This window comes from Pectinophora gossypiella, chromosome 18 (assembly GCF_024362695.1).
Source record: "Pectinophora gossypiella chromosome 18, ilPecGoss1.1, whole genome shotgun sequence".
Lineage (NCBI taxonomy): Eukaryota > Metazoa > Arthropoda > Insecta > Lepidoptera > Gelechiidae > Pectinophora > Pectinophora gossypiella.
The window spans coordinates 10,740,488-10,754,819 of NC_065421.1; the positions used below are offsets into that span (position 1 = coordinate 10,740,488).

The 14,332-nt window shown below is 38.1% G+C and overlaps 2 protein-coding genes across 2 annotated transcripts; one reads left to right on the forward strand and one right to left on the reverse strand.

Annotated features, from left to right (window-relative positions):
- The first annotated feature begins 32 nt into the window (after window positions 1-32).
- On the forward strand, window positions 33-10,683 carry LOC126375220 (ras-related protein Rab-1A). The gene is made up of 5 exons (XM_050022118.1): window positions 33-219; window positions 732-996; window positions 6,058-6,189; window positions 8,263-8,477; window positions 9,043-10,683. The coding sequence occupies exons 1-4, from the start codon at window positions 206-208 to the stop codon at window positions 8,461-8,463; spliced, it is 612 nt and encodes a 203-aa protein (XP_049878075.1). The 5' UTR covers window positions 33-205; the 3' UTR covers window positions 8,464-8,477; window positions 9,043-10,683.
- Window positions 10,684-12,025: 1,342 nt separating this feature from the next.
- LOC126375094 (uncharacterized) lies at window positions 12,026-14,329 on the reverse strand. Its single transcript, XM_050021937.1, has 3 exons — window positions 14,206-14,329; window positions 13,183-13,296; window positions 12,026-12,145 (listed from the first exon to the last, which is right to left on the reverse strand). Exons 1-3 carry the CDS (start codon window positions 14,327-14,329, stop codon window positions 12,048-12,050), a joined length of 336 nt encoding a protein of 111 aa, XP_049877894.1. The 3' UTR covers window positions 12,026-12,047.
- Between the last annotated feature and the right edge of the window lie 3 nt (window positions 14,330-14,332).

Here is a 14,332-nt window from a genome sequence, read left to right on the forward strand (position 1 = left end):
TATATTGAACGCACTTTAGTTTTTGCCAAGTGGCACTCCTGTCGACTGACTTACGTCAGTGTGGGTGTTTCAGTGTCGGCGGCCATTATTCTACGTATAATTTTAATTTTTTTTGCTGTTTAGTGCTTCGAAACAAAGGACTAAACTATTTTCTACATATTTCTCAGCTTCATAATTTGGGAAATAATACAAACATAGTACAAAAATGAATCCAGAATAGTGAGTATCTTTTCGTTTCTATCATGTCTGGAAACAAGGATGGGCAACAATTTCATTCTTTTTTCGCAAATTCATTGTTGTAACTTTCGATTTTTACCTTGCGACCTAAAATATTTGTGCATTTGAGTTCACGGCAGATCGAGTGGTATTAATTTGATAAAATGTGCATCTGGTGACTCATTGTGTATTCGTGGTATATACCATCAAAGTCTACGTAAAAACGTAATCGTACGGATCGTGAATGGCGTATTTATGATCGTTTGGTTGTATCACATTGGTCACTTCCTCGTTCCGAGTTGAAAAACATTGATTTTTGTATATGCTATACTCGGTAACGTGGTGTTTTCTTTGTTTATGGAAGTGAACAGACAAAGATACGCCTCCTTTGATCAGTCCTCGCGGTTATCTGTAGTTTACTGAGTCATATGTTTAGTTTGATACGTGATTGCGTCTCGATGTTAGAGTTCACAATGGTTTTTCTTGTTTATGAATGAGCATTTTGTTATTTTCAGCGACTATTTATTCAAGCTACTCCTGATTGGTGACTCCGGAGTGGGCAAGTCATGTCTGCTGCTCAGATTTGCCGACGATACTTACACAGAGAGCTACATCAGTACTATTGGAGTGGACTTTAAAATTAGGACTGTAGAATTAGACGGCAAGACAATAAAGCTACAGATATGGGACACGGCAGGACAGGAACGGTTTAGGACAATCACGTCATCATACTACAGAGGAGCGCACGGAATTATCATTGTTTACGACTGCACAGACCAGGTGAGAAACTATGATTACAATTATAAAATAAATCATGATTACAAGGGTACTCCTTATAAAAGTAGGTATTTATGTTTTTTTACATAAATCATAGTCCACTTAGCTAGCATATTGTATATTAGTACATGAATGGATTTATAATTAGTCTCAGCATTTAGTCACAAACAGAAATAACAAATTCAATGTAATTTAACTAATTACCTCTTGTTTAACATCATTAATGTCAACAAAAAACAATTAAGAAGCATACTCATTAACATTAAACTATATTAAAGCAAGAGAGAAAAGTAGTAACTTTGATTTATAGAGAAAGGAGCCAATACTGATTAAAAAAAATCTTTCTATCTTTCTTCCTTACTTTTTTTAATTCCTTGAAAGTATTTTCATTCTTGGTTTTATTATTGAACAGGCTATTAAAATATAAAGGAGATCATCGGCTCTCCATACTTTGGCCGGCCCAAATTCGAAAGTGCCGGCCAGAGAAAAAAAATGTGTCGAACCTTTCGAGTACATTGCTGTGAACATTTTTTACTATGAAACCAAACGTGTATGACCATTAGTTTGGCTTTAATTGGATTTTAAAAATCTCGATTTTTCATACATTTTGTAAAAAAAATATTATGTCCGTTGGGAATAAAAGGGATGCAGGCGTATTACAAAGAACCGTTAGAACATTTATTAGTATGGCGCCAGACTTCTATAACCATTATTTTGACGTTTATTGGACTTTCCGTTTTGGTTAATATGTTAAAATGCCGGCCATCGAATTAAATACGTCAAATCTGTCTAATAGTTGCTTCTCAATATTTTTTAATATGACACCAAATATCTATTACCATTATTTTGACTTTTATTGGAATTTACGTTTTAGTTCAAATGTGAAAAGTGCCGACCACCAAAAATACCATGTTGAGAGTATTGAGTAGATGCCTGTTAACATTTTTTTCTATAGCGCCAAACGTGTATGACCATTAGTTTACCTTTTATTGTATTTTAAAAATCTTGATTTATTTTTTGTTTTGTTTAAAAATAAAGTGCTTTAGGCAAAACTTGCGGTACGGCGGATTACAAAGGACCTTTAGAACATTTAATAATCTGGCGCAAAACATTTTTGACCATTATTTTGACTTTTATTCGTCTCTCTTTCCGTTTTGGTTCAAATGGGAAAATGTCAGCCAGCGAAATAAAATAAGTCAAATCTTTTGGTAAACGACTTGAAACGTATTTTTTTACTATATTACCAAATATCGACTTTGGCTTTTTTAAAAAAAACTTTTTATATACATTTTAACAATGACAATAAGCAGAGCTTTCCCTATGACTAGTTATTAGTCAGATAAATACTTTGTGTTTTTGTTTTGTGTGTTGTTAGGTGAACTTCTATATTAATACTATCTGATTTTAGATATGACGTTGGCTGTAGTTATTGCATTCGACTCAACGTTACGGCCTAAGTTTAGGTCGAATTATGGTATTGATTCATCTTGACCGTAGATGGTTACCACCCTCCAAAGATAAGCTTGCTATCTAGTGACGAAACACGTATTTTGGCATGACGTCTGAAGTAGCTGTTAGGGAAGACAGGAGTCGGGCAGTTGTACTTTGTATGTATGCCGATCACAATGTCCTGGTGCTACTCGGCCGACATAGCATCGTAACTCACTTTTCTTAAAAAAAAAAATAAGCTTCTAAAGCGTCTATCACCATCAGGTGAGATAGTGGTCAAACGAAAACCTATTTTTGATTAATAAAAATGTGTCCAAAGACGACCACGATATTACGCCTTTACCTGCATTATCGCCAGATAAAACTTTTTTCGCCAAAGTGTAGGTATCTATGAAAACTCCAGATTTTTGAGAAATCTAATTGAGTTCAAAATAGTGGTCATAGACGTTTAATGTCATAGTAATAAACATTCTCACGATCCTTTAAATAACGCGCCTGTCATATTTTATTTTATAACAAAATAAATCAAGAATCGAGATTTTAAAAATCCAACAACAGCCAAACTAATGGTCATACACGTTTATTGTCATAGTGAATAATGTTTACAGGTATCTTCTCGATAGTTTTGACATGTGTTTTTGCTGACCGGCACTTTTCACTTAGAAACTAAAACGTAAAGTCCAATAAAAGCCAAAATAATGGTCATAGACGTTTGGTGCCATAATAATAAATGGTCAAAGGGATAAGTTTTAACGGGATATACCAATATTGTTTCTTGGCCGGCACTTTACATTTTCACCAAAATGTATGAAAAAACAAGTTTACTTTTTAATTCGAATAAAAACAGAAATATTGACGCTACGGCTTTGGTGCCATAGTAATAAATGCTCAGATGGATAAGTTCTAAGGATATATACCATTATTGTTACTTGGCCGGCACTTTACATTTTCACCAAAAATGTATGAAAAATACAGTTCTTTTAATTCGAATAAAACCGAAGATATTGACCCTACAGCTTTGGTGCCATAGTAATAAATACTCAGACGGATAAGGTCTAACGGAATATAGCAAAATTATTTTTTGGCCGGCACTTTGACTTCTGGGCCGAAATCCGATGATCTCCTTTACTAAATCCATATATTGAGACAATACTTAGTGGCTGTGACAAATTAAATACTGTCAGTTCAAAAATCAACAAAGGACAGTTAAAATGCTTAGTTAACAAGAATAGACAATCAATTACTGTATTAGGTAATTGCTTTCAAAATTTTGCAGCATATTGTCTGTTGTAACAAACCTTGCTTTGTTACCAAGAACAAAAAAAAAATATAAAAAGCCACCCTACCCAACCAGATGCCATTGTCATGTGCCCAAAAAAAATACACCCTTTGTATTTCCTTCCTTTTCGTTCATTTGAATTCTAAAGTACCTAAATGACCATTTAAAATCATTTGGTATCATCCTGGAATTTTGTTGTTAACAATTTCAAAATCATTAGAAAAGTGAGATAACAAATAGTATTGATTTTAGTTTAACTAAATTATCAGTATGATAAATGCATAAAGCAGCTGAATAGATAACTAATTTCCACACAATGATTTCTTTTGTGTATCTATTTATACGAATAACAATAATCATAATGGTACTGTTTCATTTATATTGACCTAGAGGGCAGATCAACAAAGACTTGCAAGACTGACCTTCACACAATTATAGCAATCTGCCTTGTAGCATCAATTGTACTCCAGATTCTATGATGTTATTCATCAAATTCCTTCAATTGTTTAAAAAAAACGTTTTGGCCTGTCCAACTTACGACTCCCGAACTAGTAATCTGTCTGATGATAGATTACTATGATTAGTAATAGTGCTAGTTTCCAACTAGTCAAATCAGTTACTTTTTACTAAACTTCAAAACACGAAATTCCTATGGAATTTGTATGGTAAAGCACACTGTGACATCATAGAAAAACGTGACAAAATGTCGCACTTATTATTACGGATTTCTTGATTGAAATTCATAAATAAGTTAAATAGAAAAAAAATAAATGTTTTTCGTTACTTTCTAGATCTGTCTGTATTTATTAATAATTTCATAATTTATCTTGAACCTAGTATTCCGGTTACATGTGGCTGTCTGACCAGATAGGTTGATTACCTCTCTGTCCAAAATCGAAAGCTACTTAATCAAAACCAGGCTAGTTTGCCCCACTAACCTGGGCTTTGTTTACAAACTGTGCAAGTACCCCTTAACATTGGCAACCTGCCAGCATGTTCTGAAAGCTCTGCTGTAATGTACTGCACATTTACACGCCTCTTCGCCTCATTTACGTGTACTGTGGTGTTCAGTTTCATTAACTTTTACTTTTTTACTTAAAACTTGACATTGGATATGTTTATCATTTCTTTCTTCGTCTTTAGCTTGGATATTTATTTAAGTTTGTTTCAAATTTTTTTGATGAATGAAATTTTGGTCACGGCAGCTATCTGGTTATCTATGTGTCATTTTTTTATCATTTACAACATACTGATTTAATCAATCTTTAATACAAATGTTGCGTATCGGTCATTTACTACTTATTCAAATAGTTTAGGTGACTCATTTTATACTTGAGACAATGATTAAGCTTATTAAGGTACCTATGACTGATGCGTTTGCAGTAGAAGCAGCAATCATCATTACCGTAAGGACTATGCTGTTATCGGTTTAGCGTACTCCATTCTTGTCTACCCAAGGCCAATTCTTTGACTTCTTTATAAGACACGACATTCGCCTTCTCTTCAATTTATTCAACTTAAAAGCTCTTCTTGGTCTTCCCCTTCCTCTCTTTCCTTCTGTCTTTTGTCCCTTTCATAATGTTTGTAATAAATTCGTCGTGACTTATTAAGTGTTAAATCCATAGTCTCTGCTTACCCTTTAACTTTAACTATAACTCATTTCATAAAGGTTTTTTTAACACTTACTCGTGGTTAGGGAATCCCGATGTTTCGGATAGATAACGCAAGCACCGTCGAGATAATGACGATATAGATCGAAAAATTCGTATGGACATGAGGAGGTAGATTAATCATCATCATCATTAGCCCATTACCTAACTTCCCCACTGCTGGGGCACGGACCTTCCCTATAGATGGATAGGGAGATCGGGCCTTAAACCATCACGCGGGCCCAGTGCGGATTGATGGTTATTAACGACTGCTAATGCAGCCGGGACCAACGGCTTAACGTGCCTTCCGAAGCACGGAGGAGCTCGAGATAAGTACATTAATAGTTAAGAATAATACTGTAAATAATTCTGAATAGTCACTGTGGTACACCAGCTTGCTTCATAGTCGGAGAGCTCCGGTTCAAACCCGGACTTAATGGAGTTATTAATTTATCTTAAGTAGGTACCTACAGTTTTCACTAACACAGTTGACTCGACCATTATAGACGGCGATACAGCTCACCACCTATCACGTTGGTCTAACAGAAAGCTCGGTGAGGTGTGGGTACTTACTTCATCTTGCGATGGATGTACCTCTGACAACCCCAATTGGGATATAGTCGTGACCATATGTTATGTATACTGCGTCTTCACTCTTTATAATATATTTTTTTATTATCTTTCCAGGACTCGTTCAGCAACGTGAAGCAGTGGCTGGAGGAGATCGACCGCTACGCGTGCGACAACGTGAACAAATTGCTCGTCGGCAATAAGTGCGACCTCACCACTAAGAAGGTCGTCGACTACACCACAGCCAACGTAAGTACTGTTTAGATAGAAGAGAATCGATCGACCTAATCTCAGCTGATACATCACTATGCTAATAAATGTCACAACAGTAGTTTATGTACCTACTTTGACAGATCTAATTCTTACTTTTTTTATTTATTTCTTTCTCTTGAATGGATTAGCCTTCGCATTTAGCCAATCACCAAAGTTAGGGAAACATGGATATACTCACGATATATACATACACGATATATATATATATATATATATATACTCATGGATATGGATATAAAATTAACGGAAAAGACACGGAAAAGGATTAGTTTGGGATGTTATAATCATAAATAAACTTAATTATTTACACTAATTCTTACTGCAGATTGAGACTATAGGCTACTTGACAACTAGTCAAATGAGATACTTTTTACGAAACGTCAAAAGAAAAGTTTTCTTTGGAGTTTGTATGGAAATCCTGTCTTGTGACGTCATCAATAAAAGCAATCAAACGTCGTACTCACTGTTACTCAATTCATTAAATAAAATTCTAAAATGAGTCGAAAACTAAAATGAGATAGATTTTGGAACATGTTAGTTAGACTGGCTTCTATTTCTAATCACTTATTGTACGGTACATACATACATACATAAACTCACGCCCGTAATCCCAAATGGGGTGGGCAGAGCCACAAATAATGAAAGACAACTTGCAGCCACTGTTGATACGATGTCGTAAGCTGGATATGGTGAACCTTATGGTGATAAGGGATCAGCCTATCGCCCATAACATTAGTCCATCATGTTAGAGGGCGCAATCCCTCTGTCGGTTTTTACGACATTCCCGGGAAGACAAGCAGCTGAACGTGTTCTATGTTTTTTATTTGCTCCCAGAACAGCATAGAAGCAAATTGTACGGTAATTACAGTAATTATTGAACGGTCATACTGTTTAATAGTACCTATATGATAATGAGGGAGTTTTGAGGCTACTCTCTCTCTCTCTCTCTATTTAAGAGCTGCGCTCTTGTCGGTGGAGTAATCGCCATTCCTCTCTTCTTCCCGCCAAAACCTTCACCTACCGATACGACACGACCTGCACCTTCTCTTTAGTTTGTTTCATAAATGTTATCCTAGGTCTACCCCTTCCTCTCTTCCCTTCAATTTTTCCTTCTATAATGTTTGTTATAAATGAATCGTGTCGTATCAGGTGGCCAATCATATTTCCTCTCCAGTTTTCTATAGTCTTCAATATGGTTCTCTTTCCTTCATTTTGAGACGTTCCTCAAAAATCACATAGAACGTGATTTTTCAAAAAGGCGTAAGTGGTTTTCACTATAACTATATAGCTGATAATCATCGATTCCAAAGTCATCGACACAACTTGCTACCTTTTAATTATTTCTTAAATACTTTCCTAATAGTGTTTGAAAGTAATAATAAGAATGTTTGCGGTTAGCCCTAAAACACTAATAGTTTAACGCAATTAATTTCCATTTCACTTGTCTGAGTGACCTTAAAACCCACTTTGTAATCAGTTCGACGTTCATAATGTTGACTTGTGACTCTTAGCACAGCTAGAGTGATACTTTATAGATGCATGTGTGACGCGCGTGCTAACGATAATAATCGTGTCGTAGAATTGAAAATCAAATCATTTATTGTATGAATTTGGATACATAATGGTGCTGATTCCCTTACACACCATTTTAAGTTATACCTGTCATTCTCTTAGCCGTCGAAAAGGAAAGGGACTTGAAAAATGCCCTCCCAAAATTTTATAATGGTCAGTAAACCAGACAGAATTAAGTTGACAGCACTTCAACTTCACATCAACTCAGAATCATGGCCTGAATCATCCCTGTCAGTATTCGTTACGATGTCACTTACACCCCGTACAAGTACATACAGGTAGCCATACAAGTAGGTATCTTATTTTCAGTTCCATACTTTTGCGACAGAAAATTCCACTTGATATCAACAGAGAATCATGGTCTGAATAATCCCTCAAAGTTTTCGTTACGATGTCACCAACACCCTGTATGCTATGTACCTTCGGGGATACAGGCATGATACTATGTTGTGTTATAAATTAATCTCTCTCCTGCAGCAATACGCGGAGCAACTAGGCATCCCGTTCCTGGAGACGTCGGCGAAGAACTCCACGAACGTGGAGCAAGCGTTCATGACCATGGCGGCGGAGATCAAGGCGCGCGTGGGCCCGCCCTCGGCCGGCGCCGCGCCGCCCGGCCAGGCCGTCAAGATCGACCAGGGACGCCCCATCGACACCGGCAAGTCCTCTTGCTGCTGAATGCCAGCCCAACGGTGAGTTGCACATAGATACCAGTCAATATTGTGCCACATGTAAAATTTACGTTTTACAAGCATTGACTAATAGACTACCAATCTGTGTAAAGTTGTGAGGTGGATTACCAACCCCATCAACCCTGGTGTCAGGGTTACTATTGAGCCGCCAAAGGCCCCAGACATGGCTCATGTAACGACTACATACTTAAATCAGTAAGTATTAACCGGGACCAAGAGCTGAACGTGCCTTCCGAAGCACGGATCAGCTTACTTTTGTGATATGTCCCCACCGGGATTGGAACCCGGGATCTCCGGATCGTGAGCCCAACGTTCAAACCACTGGTCTACGCAGGCCGTTAATTAATAATAATATTATAATTAATACACATAATAACGGGTTCTTACCGCGTTTGAAATAAGGATATGAGACTCCCGATATTTCGACACTGTTGCAAGTGCCATGATCATCATGATCATGCCATCACGGGATGAACCCCGAACCCGAACCCGTTATTATGTGTTTTAATTATGATAATAACCGCATAAACTTAAAACAATGAATAATAATATTGTTTTATTCCAGGCTGGCGGCAATACGCATGTGAAGTGGGAGACGCAGGCGCCGGCCACACCCGCAACTAAAATGCAATTACCACAAACTATTAATACATGTCTACAGTTTCAAGATACAAGTACGAGATAGAATAGTCCGCGAGGAACCACCGTCGCCACGCCGGCCACCGCTACCGACCCGGTGGATCTGTGTATGTTTATACAATACATGTTTATATATAATGAATATTGTAGGTTAATTTTGTGCTGTTTCCAAACGATGCAGGTCACTGAACTAGGTAATTGTATGTGAGGATATCCACTGGTATTTTGTATGGTGTAGCGTAACTCGAGCCTTGTATCATACTCGGGCCGTGATGATAGCTGTAAAGTTAACGTAAGTTGAATTTTTATCCTCTCGGAAGCTGTCCATTATTGAAATGTAGGCTAATTTTTGTTTTTATTCCAGCTTATGTTAAATTTTAATTTCTGATCACTTTGAGGTACTAATTATAAATCTACGTATGCACTGGGTGTTTATATTATTCGGTATGTATCTATGTAACTATAGCGTTCTGGGGTTGTGCTGTATGGAAAATTTTGTGTTAGATCTTAAAGTACGAATAGACGATCGAACCTGTGCGGACCGCACCAACAACTCGGTAAGGCTGCGTTTCCATTGACGCGGAGCTGGGCGTAGAGGAGCGGAGATTTGCAGGAATCGACCAATCACCGTGAGGGAGAGAGTGACAGAGCGTCTTCGTTTTTCGCTCTCTCGAACGCCGTGATTGGTCAAATCCGCACATCTCCGCTCTTCTCCGCCCATCTCCGCGTCAGTGCAAACCCGGGCACCCCCAACTCTCCAGTCGTGTCCGAGCTAGCGGTATGTGAACTCGCCTCCCTTATCCAAAACGAGCTAAAATTGCATTATTTGCAGCTACCTTTCTTCCTTCGACACCTATACCACGTTAAATGGAAAGAAAACATAAAAGAATGAGCTAAATTCTATAAAAACAGACATCACTACATGTGCGTACGAAAGTAGAATAGCGACTGGACTGATTTCGATTTTCGGTGCGGTGCGCCATCCACACGATCTAACTTGTCCGGTACCGCTCCGGGTAATAATATGCGGCGCTCCACACGATCAAAATGATGCGATACCGGACCGGCTTCGTGGTCCGTCCCGCACAGATTCGATCCTCTGTTACTACTATTACTTGATAAATGCAATGTTTAACACAAAATTGTAGATATAGCTGATTGGCCTTAGATAATTTAGCCAGATAATATTATAGTATGTAGCCATCGATTACAATCCAGCGGGAACATAGTATTAATTAAAAGACATTCAAGTATCAGTGTCACAGTAATATTGTGATAGTTTTAAATTGTGAAGGGCCGGTGTGGGGTGTGGCTGTAGACATAATTTCGCGGTTAAGTTATTTTGATCCATATTTTTACTTTAAAGTATTAAGAGAGAATTTGGTAAGGAATGCGCGCGACCTCCGCCGGCCCTGTATACACAACTATTGTCGCTCTATATCTTACTCACGTATGTCATTATTTTTGTACTATTATGTCAGAGTTAAGTTTACTTAAATCAATCCGCTAACCCACTGTTATTATGTATTGAGGGTTTCTTAGAAATTAAAACAGTATGCTAATATAAGGATGTTTTATTTTACTCTAATTAAAACACATAATAACGGGTTCTTACCGCGTCTCATCAGTCATCCCGTGATCATGGCACTTGCAACAGTGTCGAAATATCAGGAGTCTCATATCCCTACTTTAAACGCGGTAAGAACTAGTTATGTATTTTAATTCAGATAAGGACGTTATCCTAAACAATCGCCACGCTATAATGGTTGTTTTGACATAATAAAATACAGCTATTTGCGAAGGTTTTATACGAAACTTGAAAACCCAGTTTACAAACACAAATCAATTATTTATTACTTAGTTAAGGTTATCTATTCCGACGCGCACAGCTGATCCGAAAGAATGTACGAGACGATGACGGCTGGCCGAGTGAGTGAATGATCGGTGGCCCCGCGCTCCGCACCTCCGCCCGCTCTCGCCTTTGCCGCCGTCCCTGAGCAAGCAGCGATTAACATGAGAGGGGGACAAACGTCAAAACTGCCATCACAGCGTATCCATTCCAAGAAGGCAAATCACTACACACCATCCTGCGCGCGCTAGCTGACCGGTGGGACTCTCCGATGCTGGCTCGCCGGATTCGGCTGCACGCAGTCGTATGATTGGCCGCCAGCGTCGGGGAGTCCATCCGGATTTGCCATTTTAATATATTTGTATGTTACTAACACTAGTTTGTAAGCTTGCAATTTTACTAACAAATATGGATGTAGTCAATGTGGATAAGTCCGAAATAAATGATTATTATTAAATCAATTTTAAGTTACAATGGTTCAGCAAGAATGAAGAAATAAGAAGTACAACGCCATCTTTATTGTTTTTGAGGAACGTAACTTGGAAAGTCATTCATTTTCTACTATCCGTCATTCACGGGATCGGGTGTGCGAAAACGCCTTTGGTTCATTCTTCTTTTTTATCCACAATAAGAAGTCATTTTCTCGTTATATCGGATTTAACATCTTTCATTATAACGGCAATAAATATTTAAAAAACATCATATAGAGATGTGTCTGTAGAGGAGTATTTAGTGTTTCTCTTTATCTTGGTAATATACTGTTCCTTGCAGGCGCATTGCAAAATATATTGTGACAGAGTGGCCCTTTTCATCGGAGACAGCATTTCGATTTACCACTCTGTCACAGAATTTTGTGAAAAACAACCAAGCTACGTTAATCACTAATCGAGGAACCGATTAGTATTTCGCTAGTATTTTAAGTATAATAAGATAACTATATTTTTGGACAATGGAAAGATTAAATAAAATTCTAAAACATGCTATGTTATAGCAGAGCGAAGGACAGATCATTGTCGATAAAAAAGAAGAACGACCCCTTTACCATTTGACACGGCTAGTTGTTCCGACCCACTTCTTTCCAGTTAACAACAGCATCGCATCATATACTCGTAGTCGTGACAGAGTCCTTGCAGGTTAAGTGGACACTGAAGGAACTGAGGACACATCACTGGAAGTCGGTCTGGAGAAGAGAAATGTTATTTAGCAGGCAGGCAGTTGTAAACGACTGATGAATGCCTGTTGTACAGTCATGAGCAACATTAAGAAACACAATTTATCTGGTTTTTAGTTTCTGCTTACCCCGTTACATGTACCATGGTGTAAGTAGTCGTTACATAAGCCATGTAAGTAGTCGTTACATGAGCCATGTAAGTAGTCGTTACATGAGCCATGTAAGTAGTCGTTACATGAGCCATGTAACGACTAATTACACGAGTATACACGTTGAAGCCATGTCACATTAACTTTTTTGACAAATTAAACCGCAGTCTCAATAAATGTGAAAGTGCGACAGGGTTCTAAAGTGGGTACATGATATTGATCATGACTTCTTCTATCGTGTGGGTGGTAAGATGGAATACCAACAACCCTGGTGTCAGGGTTACTATTGAGCCGCCAAAGGCCCCTGACATGGCTCATGTAACGACTACGTACATACATCAGTAAGTAGTAACCGAGACCAACGGCTTAACGTGCCTTCGGAAGCACGGATCGTCTTACTTTCAGACAATCAGGTGATCAGCCTTTAATGTCTTAACCGAACTAGAGATCGCAAAGTGATTTTTGTGATATGTCCCTACCGGGATTCGAACCCGGGACCTCCGGATCGTGAGCCCAACGCTCAACCACTGGACCACCACGGAGCTCGTTATGTTCCCTTACTATATCAATCTTACATGCACGATTATAAATAGGATAAATAGTAGGCATCAGATATTTAAATGCGCTACGTGAAACTAGTATAATTTTTCCAAAAGTATAATAGCTATTGGCGCCTCCAGAAACTTCCACGATGTCCAGGATTGTGCCCAATCTAGTTGCTCCCCTCTAGATCCGAGCCTGCTGTTCAGAGTGGTCCTGTCTTGGTTGATTTTGGCGCCCCTACTAGGACGGACGGCGCCCGGTACCGTAGCAACCCTCGCGCCGCCAATGTGTCGAACACTTATTAGCAACTTTTGATACAGGTACCTTGCGTCATATTTCTATCAGAACACTTACCGCCAGAATACGCGCACCCACAGCAGTATCCATGTATGACGGCCTCATCATCCTCGCAACTCTTTGGTGGACAGCCGTTACATTGTATGCCGATGTTTAGCCATGGAATGTTCCCTGAAAGAAAATATAGATGGCAGTGTTCAGCTTTAACGTGATAATTATTATCTATTTTCCCATTGCTCAAGGTACATAATTAGGCAATTAATTGTTCAAAAATATAATGTAATGACAGAGGCAATATAAAAATTATTGTTGCTTGACTTCTGGATCAGATAGATAGTACGGTCAAGATACTTTTTGTAATTATTTCTTTTTATTTTAGTGCAATAAAGTGTATTTGTATTGTATTGTACGGTCACGAGCATTAATATGTATACACTTTGGTACCATGTCACATTAACTTTTTTGACAAGTTGAACTGTAAGTCTCACTAAATGTCAAATATGTTAGTGCGACAGAGTCCTAAAGTGGGTACATTATATTGCTCATGACTGTACATATTACCTACCTTTTTTTCTACTGCTGCCTAAGTATATTGGTTCGCATTATTTTGATCAGAATAATAATGGGTGGAAGATGTATTGTGCTGGAGTGTACTAATAAAAAGGGTCATCATTTATACCCAAAAACCAAGATAAAAGTTGCTTATGTCTGTTGTCCATGAAATTAGAAGGGTAAACGAAGGCAACACTGAACAAGGCCAGGTATATTTTTTGAAGAACGTAGCCTAGAAAATCCCTCTTTGATCCTACAGACTAAGGTAATATGCGCTCTTCGATGCCGTTGTAAATAATCTGTTTTAACGGATATTTTTAAAAGTATCCTATGGTGATGTCTCGTCTGCACAAGGCTTAGGTATAACCAATAAGCTGGTATCACCATGCAGAAAGCGGAACCGGGAATCGAAACCCAGGACTATCTCTGATTGATCAGGCAATAGATAGGTCTCAAGAATAACTAATTGGTAAGTATAGGCATGATTTATGTATAAACAATAATAAAATAACACATATAGGTACTTACATCTCGATGCTTTCTTCACAGCACTTATTCCCGTCTCTAAATGTGAAGGAAACCAGAAACCTACAGCACATTTGAAAGTAACGGATAAAATCACAAGGCAAAGCCATTGCTTTGTCCAATACATTTT